The sequence below is a fragment of the Schistocerca piceifrons genome, chromosome 3, assembly GCF_021461385.2.
Source record: "Schistocerca piceifrons isolate TAMUIC-IGC-003096 chromosome 3, iqSchPice1.1, whole genome shotgun sequence".
Lineage (NCBI taxonomy): Eukaryota > Metazoa > Arthropoda > Insecta > Orthoptera > Acrididae > Schistocerca > Schistocerca piceifrons.
In genome coordinates this window covers 731951388-731964348 of record NC_060140.1, presented here as the reverse complement: position 1 = coordinate 731964348, position 12961 = coordinate 731951388, and the positions used below count along the sequence as shown (strand labels likewise).

The 12961-nt window shown below is 42.0% G+C and overlaps 1 protein-coding gene across 1 annotated transcript in view; it reads left to right on the top strand.

Moving 5' to 3' along the window:
* LOC124789008 (synaptic vesicular amine transporter-like) overlaps positions 1-12961 on the top strand; it is a 135042-nt gene that overhangs the window by 75608 nt on the left and 46473 nt on the right. The window contains exons 6-7 of the mRNA XM_047256295.1: positions 270-310; positions 5901-6047. Coding sequence (XP_047112251.1) covers positions 270-310; positions 5901-6047 — 188 coding nt within the window. The remainder of the gene's footprint in view (positions 1-269; positions 311-5900; positions 6048-12961) is intronic.

Sequence of the window (12961 nt, the reverse complement as noted above, 5' to 3'; positions counted from 1 at the left end):
AATTTATGAGCATGAGTGTTTATTTCATAATATTTCACTGATTTATTTAACCTGATAAGATTAGAGCCATCAGGATCTCTCTTACAGCTACACAGACATTCTCCTTAAGAACGAGTGATTGCACATCACGTCATACAAAATTCTTCTGTTCGTACTCTGGTCCAACGTCACACAGTTCGTACCATTATCTTTCCACCAAACCTTCAGTGCATTACCTTAAACGTAGTCTGTAGGCTATGTCTAACCCAAGGTTTTTTTCGATGTTCCAGTGTTGCAGCTCCTGTATATGGACCTCCGGGTATCTCCAGAGGTAAGTAAATTATATATACAGTAAAAGAGAACTCTATTCTCTACAGTAACAGCAATGATGATATTACTACGTGTAACGTTTTATTTTTTATTTTTTAAGACAGTAACACACGCACTAATGAGTGTACATTTTACTCAGATCTCGAACATAAGGCAGCTAGCAGTACCTTAAAACCAAGTACCATGGCACGTTCGGCAAGAAAATCTGTCGGCAAGCTAAAATAATGTTTTTCGTACTGTCTTTCATCAACGTCTGACTGCATGACATTCTTTGGTAAGTCATCATAGAAGACGAGTGTTTGTTCTGAAAGAATGAATAATATACGGTGCCTACCTGTGTAGATAGGCGTAGCAAAATCATGATCCCAGTTATTTTATTCAGTGAGAGAAGTTCCTGAATAAGGCAACAAAGTTTCGAAAGGTAGGTATTGCCTACAAGTAAAAGACTATAGCAAAACTTTTAACTTCACATCTGTTCAGTAAGCTTTCCTCGGTTTAGATGAAGGATTTGATATGAAAACCTTTGATCTTTTACCCAGTGTTACAAAATATCCGATAGCGTAACTACTAACAAGGAGACTAAATTCATTTCTCTTTTTATCTTCTTCTATTCCTCTAATAAATACTAACAAATGAATGGGATGTATTGTGGAAAAAATAAATTGTTTACCTGTCTTGATAATTTTATGTACATTTAATTTTTGTACATTTTATTTGTAAGGTGCCAGAGTATAACCAAATGGATCGCGTACAATATGTATATAGCATAATGATCCGTCAGGTAGAGAATATAGCTGCCTATGATGATTAGTTCGCGCTCCTAGAGCGACGTGCACAGAGTCTTTCACGCTGTTGCTCTTTTCTCTGTGTCTGGTGCTGACTTTGAACATATATGAAAATAAACAGTCCCATAGAGGGTGAATTAGGACCGCTGGCTCGATTTATCAGTGAAAATGTCATAAAGCGTGAGAAATTCCTCATAAACTCTGTGGCATTCATGGGCCTGCTCTTTTCTCTGTGTCTGGTAAAGACTTTGAACATCTATGAAAATAAACAGTCCCATAGAGGGTGAATTAGGACCGCTGGCTCGATTTATCAGTGAAAATGTCATAAAGCGTGAGAAATTCCTCATAAACTCTGTGGCATTCATGGGCCTGAAAAAATAAATTGGTCGTGCAATTGGTGAATATCGTACGGATGGGGTGGAGCAGGCTGTCGGTCATACACAAGACCTCGCTTAGGGGGTGAATTATTACGTCACCTTTCTGTGGGACTACCATAGGTGTCCCAGACAACCTTGCACTGAATTTTTAATGATGACCTCAGTTAGCTGAAACTGCCTGCATGACAAGTTTCAAAGTCATTGACAGAAACTAACAAATCACGGACAGTTCAATCTGCGCATGGAACCTTAGTCCGGTGCTGGATGGACTGAGAGGCTTTTTTTCTGACATCGTACCTGATGGATGGACATTAGATTTTTATATTAATTTAGAGACTCAGCATAAGTCCATAGGAATGGCATCGTTAAAATTTACCGAAACATTAAGACGTCACGTAAATTAATTTCAATGTAAAATTTTGGAAAAAGTAGTCTGTATTCAAGGAGATGTTTTGTTACCGGATTTGTTGAAACTAAACAAGTTGGTAATAACATTAGCTTACTGCCAAATACTTTCGAAACAGTAGTAATATCATTGGTTTAGTGCCAAATGCTTTCGAAACAGATGTGTCATTTTCAGAAAGTCGAACGTGGAAAGCTGAGATACGGAGTAGTCTTCATTCTAAGAAATTTTCTTAATAACCTCATTGCAGGCGTCATCTCACATCGATATACTTCCAGTCCCTGTTACATCTTAAAGGGCGACTTACAATGCTGAATTTTTGCGTTTTGGTTGGCTGAAACACCACGGCGGAATTGTAAGCATAGGGTTTCAAATTATTGCTCTGAAGTTGCAAAAGTACTTGGAATGTAAAGTGAAAATTTAATAAAATCAGTAAAGATCATGCTTTCAGCGGATGCTAATTCTGTTACTTTCATTTGTGTAATATACTTAAAATGTGTCAGTTTTTGCACAGTAGATGATTCATGTAATTTCAGGAAATCGACCACGTTAGTCACCTTACTCTGTTACTGGAGTTCTTACATCATCAGCTACAGAGGCCCCAAATTATAAATGAAACACGTTTGTTTCTTTATTGTTCTGCCATTCCCCTCCCGCTATTCCCCCGCCCTCCCCATGCGCGATTCTGGCGTGACGGTAAGCTGCAAGAGGTATAAACATCTCTCTTCCACCAAAACGTTTAAAAATACATTAACATAAAACAATTAAATTAAACAATGCAGCATTTACGTACGTTTCAAAAATTAATAAAAACATGAATTTTATTGGTGGTATTTACGTAAAATTAAGCTGTTCATTTTTAAAACTCAAAGACTAAAATGTAGAATAAAAAGATATTTATAAGGCTTTGCAGATAGTTGACGATCTTTGTAATACAACTCAAACTTCGATCCTCATGAAAATAACGTTTTTGAAGTAATTATAAGTTATGCCTAATGCCTAATGCATCGGATTATGACTGCACTCTGTATTACTAAGCCCTCACTAAATTAATGGTTTAGAGAATTTAGTTTAAGACTAGTCAGTGCATGAACACTTAATTGTAGTGTGTAGCACTAACAGCACTCCTTAAGTATTTACACAACACGAGTAATTAATGTGCAAGCATACTTAAGTGAAAGTATTTTTCGAAAGTATTATCACATAAATGTGTGTCCTCAAAGTCAAAAGAATCATTGGCAGTTTAAAGTTTCACGCAAAACTACTGACACTTGTTATTGGAACAAGTCTGACCAAATGTATCACAACACAGGAATGATTAAAACCTTAATGAACTGTACAAAAATCACAGGCAACAGATAACTGACTTGTAAAACACTGTTGCGTCTAGTCCACAGGTTCTAGTGCTGAATACAAACAATAAGCTGACAGCAAGTATAACACTTTGTAAAACAAATAGAGTTAGTATCTCACTTATTAAGCAGCTCTGTGTAGGACATTGAACAAACAAATATTTTTTGGAAGCAAGCTGGTAGATACGAGGAGTTAATTTCACCGCACTTCTATATCAGTTTTGAGAATATTAATTAGGCTATCCACATTTAACAGTTGTTTCAATAAGTTCAAAGTAATTATATTTCGTAAAAAAACAATACATTTTTTCCAGTACTTTCTCTTTCCCTCATGATTTGTCGTCCTTCCTTTTACAATGTGGTGGCCGAGCGCTTCGAGGCGCTTCAGTCTGGAACCGGGCGACCGCTACACTCGCAGGTTCGAATCCTGCCTCGGGCATGGATATGAGTGATGTCCTTAGGTTAGTTAGGTTTAAGTAGTTCTAAGTTCTGGGGGACTGATGACCTCAGATGTTAAGTTCCATAGTGCTCAGAGCCATTTGAACCATTTTTACATTGTTCCAGCAAACCGTATTAATTTTCAGAGGTACACTCAACAGTTACTGCCTTAGTGCCAAAGAAATGATAGAGTGAAGCTCCCTTTGGCTTTCTGAAAAAGTTTTGCATTAGTACAAAATGAAGTTTAATTTTCACCAAGAATATTTACTATAAATCTTCAAAGAAAATTCTTGAGAGAGCAAAAGTATATTGATTTACAGGCCATTACATGTAGTTCATATCACTATTTATTGCCATTTCCCAGAATAAAAGTCCCAAACTTACGACAATGTAACATACACATACCGCATTAAGATATATTTCCATTGACGTCTTTGAAGTTAAATGTCTGAGTTTTTGTGATTATAATCTTGATGTGAGATCTCAGTTCTCCTCCTTGAACCATTCACTCTTCACCCAAACCACAATAATATAGCTCAGATTTTACGGTTTTATATCGCTCGATCTCCATCCTCTTCGTACCTCTTATTCCATCTTCGTAGCTATTCTGTGCGTTTCCCCACAGAACACCCAAGTAGAAGAAGTGCACTGCCCATGTTACGATACGGAAGCAGAGAACGACAGCAGCATTCCTAGTGTCCTGGAAGTGAACTTCGAATACGGGAAAATACGACGCGAAATTCTGTATTCTTGCTTTTTGAAAGACGAGTAATAAATGATACCATTTCCCATTTATATTTCTCCTAGTGGCCTGGAACTAAACTTCAAATACTGGAAAATATAGCGAGAAAATCTGTATTCTTGCTTTTTGAAAGACGCGTATGGAATGACAGTATTTTCGATTCATATTTTTCGAGTTGTCTAGTAGTAAAAAGAATGCCTGGGACCATTCTTGTGACTTTTCAAATTAATGTATACAAGAAATCTGAAAAAAACCGAAGACTAATTTCTCATAGCTGGAGTTCATTGTCGTGTAAAATTTTGTAAATGATATCACGGTCGACTTTTGAGCGTAAAATTACTTAATTGTAAAACTGAATATTGCAGTTTCAACCATTTGTCAGTGGAAATAATTGCACTTTAGTACATGTCAAAACCTAAAAATCGTATATGACACTCACATATGTCAGGTGACTTCTAGGATTTTAGATTTACCAAAGCACAGTTACCTCCACTTGATAATGGCACACAGCCAAATTTGGGGAAGTGAGTTATACCAATAAATTCACTGATAAATCACGTCTTGTGGCACTACAGTTTCATTAAAATTTTAAGAACATGCATTCGGGAAATATATCTAAGGGAAGGAAACGTTGCAGTTCTGTAGGGTTGTAGGGAATGGATATAAACATAGAGGTCTGTTACATTGTAATTATGGAGATGAGGATAGGTACTGGGATGGACAGTGAGAAACAGAAATTGAGTAGAAGAGTAGTATTTGGACAAGGCCATAATGAGGAAAGGAATAGGGAAAGGCGAAGAGGGAAATGTGAAGGGGAAGTCCTGACATGGGGAAGATGGGTGGGGAAATGTTATAGTTGATATATGGATAAATATCGGGGCAGATTTCATTGTCTGGGAGAGGGAGGTGGCCGGTTTTGTAGGGAGAGAATAAGGAGTGTATGTGCGTACAGGTTTGGTGGGTTGAGTTGTTTTTAGCGTGAGAGTGGAATGGAAATTAGAGGAGAAACAATAGAGTTATTGGAGTCGAGTTTGCTGATGTATTGAGGTGTTCAGTGTGGATAAAGAGAGATAAGATCTTATATTGATGGTCAAGGACCCATGTGGGAGGAAGGAAAACATATCCAAAATACAAGATAGACGTGTAGTGTTCAAGAATTTGGAAGGAGTGACACAACTTTGGTGGAGCAGATATCCACACAACATTGGCATAGAGGATTTTTAGATTTGGCGGATAGTGAAAAATGATGAAATTCATTGACATAACAATATGATAATGGTATGATATGTTTCAGGTGCGATCTTTTCTAGTCAGTAGACCCCTACTTTCGAAAAGCGCCTTCAATATGTCGCACATGGAAGTAACACATTCAGCTTCATTACAATGAAGAGGACAGGGGGAAGTGCGAGGGATGGTGGAGAAACAAGTAGAGTAGGAGCAGCAAGAGTAGGGAGGGGAGGCAGCTGCAGCTGAAGCCGTGCCTTGTGGCCACAGGTGGCGGTGGCGACTCGGGGCGTGCGCCAGCTGCTGGGCGACGCGCGCATCACGGTGGCGGCCGGCGCCATCCTGGTGTCTACCACCGCCATGGCCGTGCTCGAGCCCTGCCTGCCCGCCTACCTCATCGACACCTTCCAGCCCGAGGTGAGCGCCACAGCCCTCTACGCGTTTTCGCTGACAAGTTGCTCTGAGAAGATCTCATCTGGGAAAACGACCTCCGTTTCACTGTCTTGGTTTAGGTTTTTCATGGTTTTCTTATATCAGCTCAAAAATTGCCAGGCTTTATCCCTGTCCGATGGAAACTAACACATTTTAATGTCTCAGAAGCCTACAAAATGAACCATATAACTAGAGGTCTGTACAAATAATAAAAGTACTAACCACATTTTCACCGACCATTATCCATATCTGCTTCCACAAATCTTTTATCCACATTTTTTGATGTTAAAATACAGTGAAACATTTTAATCAGTTCAGTACACTGGAGCTCAGATGTTAGCAATGCTCTGGTTTCAATTTAATTTTCTGAAGTCTGACCTTGAATTTTACACTCCATTCGCTATAAATATAATGTAGATCTTTTTATTTATTTATTTATTTATTTATCCATCTTTAAGCATTTACATGCAATCGATGTCGTCATGAGTAATGTACAATTTACATATTAAGAAATATAACTATTGTGAGGTATCACACAAAGCTAAAGTATACATTTTAAAAGAACATACATAATAAAGGAATACATTTGATACATAAAGATATCCCACGTAACTAAAGTGTGCATTTTATAGAATGTGCCTAATGAAAGAATACATTTCATACATTAGGATTTCTCCTCATGTTTAACAGTTAAACGTGGAACTACAGAGACAAAAAAGGTTAGGAAGACGTACAAACAGAGTTGCAAGTTGTTTCGTAAGTCATGTCTATTTTTGAAGAGTTTTCAAATTCTTTAACACTGTAAAGAGCTTTGTCTTTCAGCCATTTTTTAGTCTTACTTTTAAATATATTAAGAGAGACACAATGTGCCTGCACAGGTAATGTGTTGAAAAGCCTTATTCCCATGTATTCATAACTGTCTTGTGTTTTCTTGAGCCAAGTTGTTGGTATGTCAATCTTAAATGTTTGACGAGTGATATGACTATGAACGGACTGCCTAAGGTTGTAACTGTTAAAGTTTTCCTTTATGTACAAAAGGCAAATGTATATAAAAAGAGAAGGGACTGTCATTATCTGTAATTCTTTGAAGTATGACCTACATGATGTGTTATTTTTAGTAATCCCAGAGATGCTCCTGATGGCTTTCTTCTGCCAAATAAAAATTTTCCTGGACCATGGAGAATTACCCCATGGAAGAATACCATAGCTAATATGGCAATGAAAGAATGCATAATAGGAATTAATCAGCAGGCTTTCAGAAACACAGGTGTGTAATTTTTTCAGTAGATAGATAACTCGCGAAAGCTTTCGAGATATGTTGTCTATGTGACTCTGCCAGGTCAATTTCGTATCTAAGTATATGCCAAGAAGTTTGGTAGAAGTGTACCCAATATCAGCATTGGATAAGCTGAAGGATATATTTACAGTCTTTTCATAGTTAATAGCTAACTCATTGGCTTCGAACCACATATTGGATAATCTGAAAAAATCTTTACTTTGCTCCTTCAGTTTATTTGTGTCCTTCCCTGAATTGATGAAAGTTGTATCATCTGCGTAAAGCACAGATTTGCATGGCATATTGCTGGGCAGGTCATTTATAAATACACTCCTGGAAATTGAAATAAGAACACCGTGAATTCATTGTCCCAGGAAGGGGAAACTTTATTGACACATTCCTGGGGTCAGATACATCACATGATCACACTGACAGAACCACAGGCACATAGACACAGGCAACAGAGCATGCACAATGTCGGCACTAGTACAGTGTATATCCACCTTTCGCAGCAATGCAGGCTGCTATTCTCCCATGGAGACGATCGTAGAGATGCTGGATGTAGTCCTGTGGAACGGCTTGCCATGCCATTTCCACCTGGCGCCTCAGTTGGACCAGCGTTCGTGCTGGACGTGCAGACCGCGTGAGACGACGCTTCATCCAGTCCCAAACATGCTCAATGGGGGACAGATCCGGAGATCTTGCTGGCCAGGGTAGTTGACTTACACCTTCTAGAGCACGTTGGGTGGCACGGGATACATGCGGACGTGCATTGTCCCGTTGGAACAGCAAGTTCCCTTGCCGGTCTAGGAATGGTAGAACGATGGGTTCGATGACGGTTTGGATGTACTGTGCACTATTCAGTGTCCCATCGACGATCACCAGTGGTGTAGGGCCGGTGTAGGAGATCGCTCCCCACACCATGATGCCGGGTGTTGGCCCTGTGTGCCTCGGTCGTATGCAGTCCTGATTGTGGCGCTCACCTGCACGGCGCCAAACACGCATACGACCATCATTGGCACCAAGGCACAAGCGACTCTCATCGCTGAAGACGACACGTCTCCATTCGTCCCTCCATTCACGCCTGTCGCGACACCACTGGAGGCGGGCTGCACGATGTTGGGGCGTGAGCGGAAGACGGCCTAACGGTGTGCGGGACCGTAGCCCAACTTCATGGAGACGGTTGCGAATGGTCCTCGCCGATACCCCAGGAGCAACAGTGTCCCTAATTTTGCTGGGAAGTGGCGGTGCGGTCCCCTACGGCACTGCATAGGATCCTACGGTCTTGGCGTGCATCCGTGCGTCGCTGCGGTCCGGTCCCAGGTCGACGGGCACGTGCACCTTCCGCCGACCACTGGCGACAACATCGATGTACTGTGGAGACCTCACGCCCCACGTGTTGAGCAATTCGGCGGTACGTCCACCCGGCCTCCCGCATGCCCACTATACGCCCTCGCTCGAAGTCCGTCAACTGCACATACGGTTCACGTCCACGCTGTCGCGGCATGCTACCAGTGTTAAAGACTGCGATGGAGCTCCGTATGCCACGGCAAACTGGCTGACACTGACGGTGGCGGTGCACAAATGCTGCGCAGCTAGCGCCATTCGACGGTCAACACCGCGGTTCCTGGTGTGTCCGCTGTGCCGTGCGTGTGATCATTGCTTGTACAGCCCTCTCGCAGTGTCCGGAGCAAGTATGGTGGGTCTGACACACCGGTGTCAATGTGTTCTTTTTTCCATTTCCAGGAGTGTATTATAAACAGTAATGGCCCAAGCACTGATCCTTGGGGAACACCTCTAGTGACATTCAGTAAGTGTGACTTTTGACCATTGTAGCTTACAGTTTGCTTTCTGTTACTGAGATATGATTTAATGAGGGAGAGTTCCAGATCCCTAATGCCATAATTTTAATACAAAATAATGTCATAATCTTGATATGTTCCTTAAATTGTAACATTCTGTCGCAATTACTGAAAGTGTAATTTGCTGCAGAATATTCCCTCAACATTGGGAAGTCAAATGAATTCATTTTGCAAGTCATCATCACATCTTGCATACTGCAAATGTTAGCCCTTCTCATATCCCAGTCATATTAATGTGATGACCGCCGACGTTCGACGTCAACGTGCAATAAACCCCTCCCAGGCGACAGGTGGTAGCACTAACAGTGGAGGGCATGTAAAGCATGTCGAGGACGTGGAAGACAGTGCAGTCGTTGTGATAACGTGGAAAGGATCGATTTATCTTACGTCCAAAACGGTACGATCGCTGGTTTTTGAACCAAGGCTGGAAGCATTTCCGAAACGGCCAAGTCGGGGTTGAAGTATATTGTACGTGGCAAATTGCCACTGTCAAAAATTGCAGTGCACCAAGGGCCAGCGATGACAGGGGTGAACAACGGCTGCGGAGATTTGTACAGGTGGACCGACGTGCAACTGTTGAGCAACTGATTGGCCACATGCACCAAGGGGCCACCAACAGTGTCTCGTCAACAACCGTTCAGCGAACGTGGCTGCGTATGGGCATCCATGGCAGACTCCTGGATCTTGCACCCATAATGACTGCTGTTCATCTGAGGAAGGTTCCAATTTGCACACCAGAACCGTAACTGTAAGTCCACTGAGTGGCGACAGGTGGCTTTTTCAGATGAATCACGTTTTATCCTCCATTGGATAGGTATCTGTTGGAGTGCACAGCTTGAAAAACCAGAAAGCAAATCTTCGGAGGGGTCCAAGCCTGAGGGCATACCCTGGGTGATGTTGTCATTCTGGAAGACGCAACGGATCAACACACGTGTCCTCTATCATCGGGTGCCATGTTGACCCCTGCATACAGTTTGTTTTTCCTCAGCACGATGGCACCTACCAGGAGGACTCTGAAATGTGTCACACACCTCACAGAATACGTACGTGGTTCAAAGAGTACCAGGATGAATTTACCATGCTCTCCTGGCTACCAAACTCCACGGATTTAAAACCAATCGAGAACCTGGGGAACCATCTCGATCAGGCTGTTCGCACAGTGAATCCTCAACATCTTCCTACACGTCTCGCACTGCAAAAGATGGTTATTCAGGCTTCTGAGAGGTGCTCACGTTAATGTGACTGGACAGTGTAGTGCATTTGGCAAATATGCATTAATTCAACATAACATTAAATCATCTTAACGTGCAACATTTGTCAATGTTGTAAGTGTAGAATTTTGTAACTGTAAATATTTTAAGAGAAACATTGGTAATAGCACCGATTTCGTACTATTGTTTATATCGCATGGTGTACAAAAACATGAGTCACATCAGGAAGCGAAAATTGCAGTGGATGGCGTCTCATGTCATAACCTTCATGTCGGTCTATGACAGCATTCACTAATTATGTAAGTGTAAGGGCAAAACAAAACCTCCGCATTCTGGTTCTATGGGCCATTCCAGCCATACCAACCGCCGTGTTATCTTTTGCCAATGGGTTCATCGCAACAGTATGGAGAACCTGTGGTCAGCACACCGCTCCCCCTGTCGTTGTTGGGTGTCTTGACCTTGGAACCGCTACTAATCGGCCGAGGAGCTCCTCGGTTGGTCCCATGAGGCTGAGTGCACCCCGTACCAATCGTCCCACCATGGGAAAAAATCCGTGGCAATACCTGGAATCGAACCCTGGTCCCCGCCCCCTGCATAATGGCTGTCAGTCGGGATATTTTTCTCGCCATCAGCAAATAAACAGCAAACTGCGTGTCCACAAGTCCACTTCACGGAGCTCCTCTTCGCTTGATGGAAGTATCTCCCCTTCGGAAAGCAGCATGTGAGTAGGTATCTGATGAGGAGGTGTACGGGTAATTAGGGACAACGTCTGTCGCACCAAGGAGAGGACACCTCTCGCCGATCCGGACGCCAGGCGATGCTCGTCCGTGTCCGGAACATCACAGCCGACACACAACAGGATGTGTGCCGGCTGAATCCCGTGAAGGCGTGACCGACATACTTACTTCCCATTGACAGTAACGTTCCATGCAGACTGGACGTCAGTGTCAAGATAAGGAGCGCACACCGATTGCCAAACGGCACGCCAGTCGACGTGGGGTGCTTCCAACCATACACTTACAGAAGGTTGACGATTAACAGGACTGGCTGTCTCGTCTCCTGTTTGAGAATGTCCCAGACTGTTTTAATCTTATTACCTGCATTATTTATTTCTGTCAGGACGTGCGTACTTCTGAACATTTTAATGACTCTCCTTAAAATGTTATAGTAGTTTTTATAGTATGCAATTCATGTTGCATCTTGACTTACTCTGGACTTTGTATAAATTTCCCTCTTCCTCTTACATGAGATTTTAATTCCCTTAGTTATCCACAGCTTACTTGTTTTTTTAATGGATCTTCTGGATACCTTTTTAGAAAAACAACTTTCAAGTTCAACCATATTGTATCAGTCTTCTGTTGTATCGTATCTTATTTTGATGTTAACTTTGGCATTATTTTCTTTTTGGTACATTTTTTTATCCATAAGCCAAATTCTGGTACAACAAAAGCGGAATAGCTGACAACAGCAACAAAAAGCAGCCCTCTAGTTTCGGTATTATCGAGTAAACTTGTTTTTTTATCGATACGTCGTCTTTACCATGGCCCAATTGGTCTGCTTCACAGTGCTACCAAGGTTCGTGGAATCCTTTTCATCAGAACTGAGATTTAGATCCACGTGAATGTTCCGATAATTCCTTAAGCAGACCACCATTCTCCCCCCCCCCCCCCAGTCTTTTCGGTCGAATCCAACCACTACATCGTTAATGAACCTGACTCGAATAGACATTTAGTGTAACCTTCTTTCCATCCACCTCTCAATCCCGTGCGGAGCAGGATTCCTCCAACTACTGTGGTAGACATGAAGGACACTACTTGGTTTCTTTGTACAGTGAGCTACTAGACGGTAACATGTCAGCTGATCTTCACCCGGCGACTCTTAGTCAACATTCACCTCCCAAATTAGTGTCGCAGAGTGATCTGCAAATTACATGATGGCTTATCGCAATGGCGTCATTGGTGGCTCACGATACATTTACACTGCATAGCTAAGCCGACATACCATTACCTTCTCCACTTACGAAATTCTCACCGCGTCCCACACTTGTCAACGAAGTCGGTGACCATGATCCTTTGCTACCCAAATAAATTGTTTCATTCAAGAATGACAACACTCTGCGAAATGTATGCAATATTCCGTCATTTCCCCTATATGGCCACTTCACTACAGCACTTTATGTGATTTATGTAATGGACTACGCTCTGTAGAGGTGGACACAACACTGTGTAAAAGTTCGTCTCGAGGAACAGTAAACGGCCCTGTAGAGTATGAGAAACTGGGCGTACTGGAGAAATAATTGTCACCCCCAGGAGAAATCACGCCAATACCGCGTAACAACACTTATGGTTTTGAAAATCGCCTCAGTTTGACAAGGAAAAAGAGTCTACTTCTTCAGTTATGGTGCGCCAATCTGAAGCCATTCACAATTGTTGGCTTATCTGCAGCCTCCCAAATAGTCCCAAACATTTCCTACGGCATTAACAGCGCATAACTTAGCGGGGCAGTGGAGATATGATAGTGCCTTAGTTTTGGTCAAACAGGCAACGTATC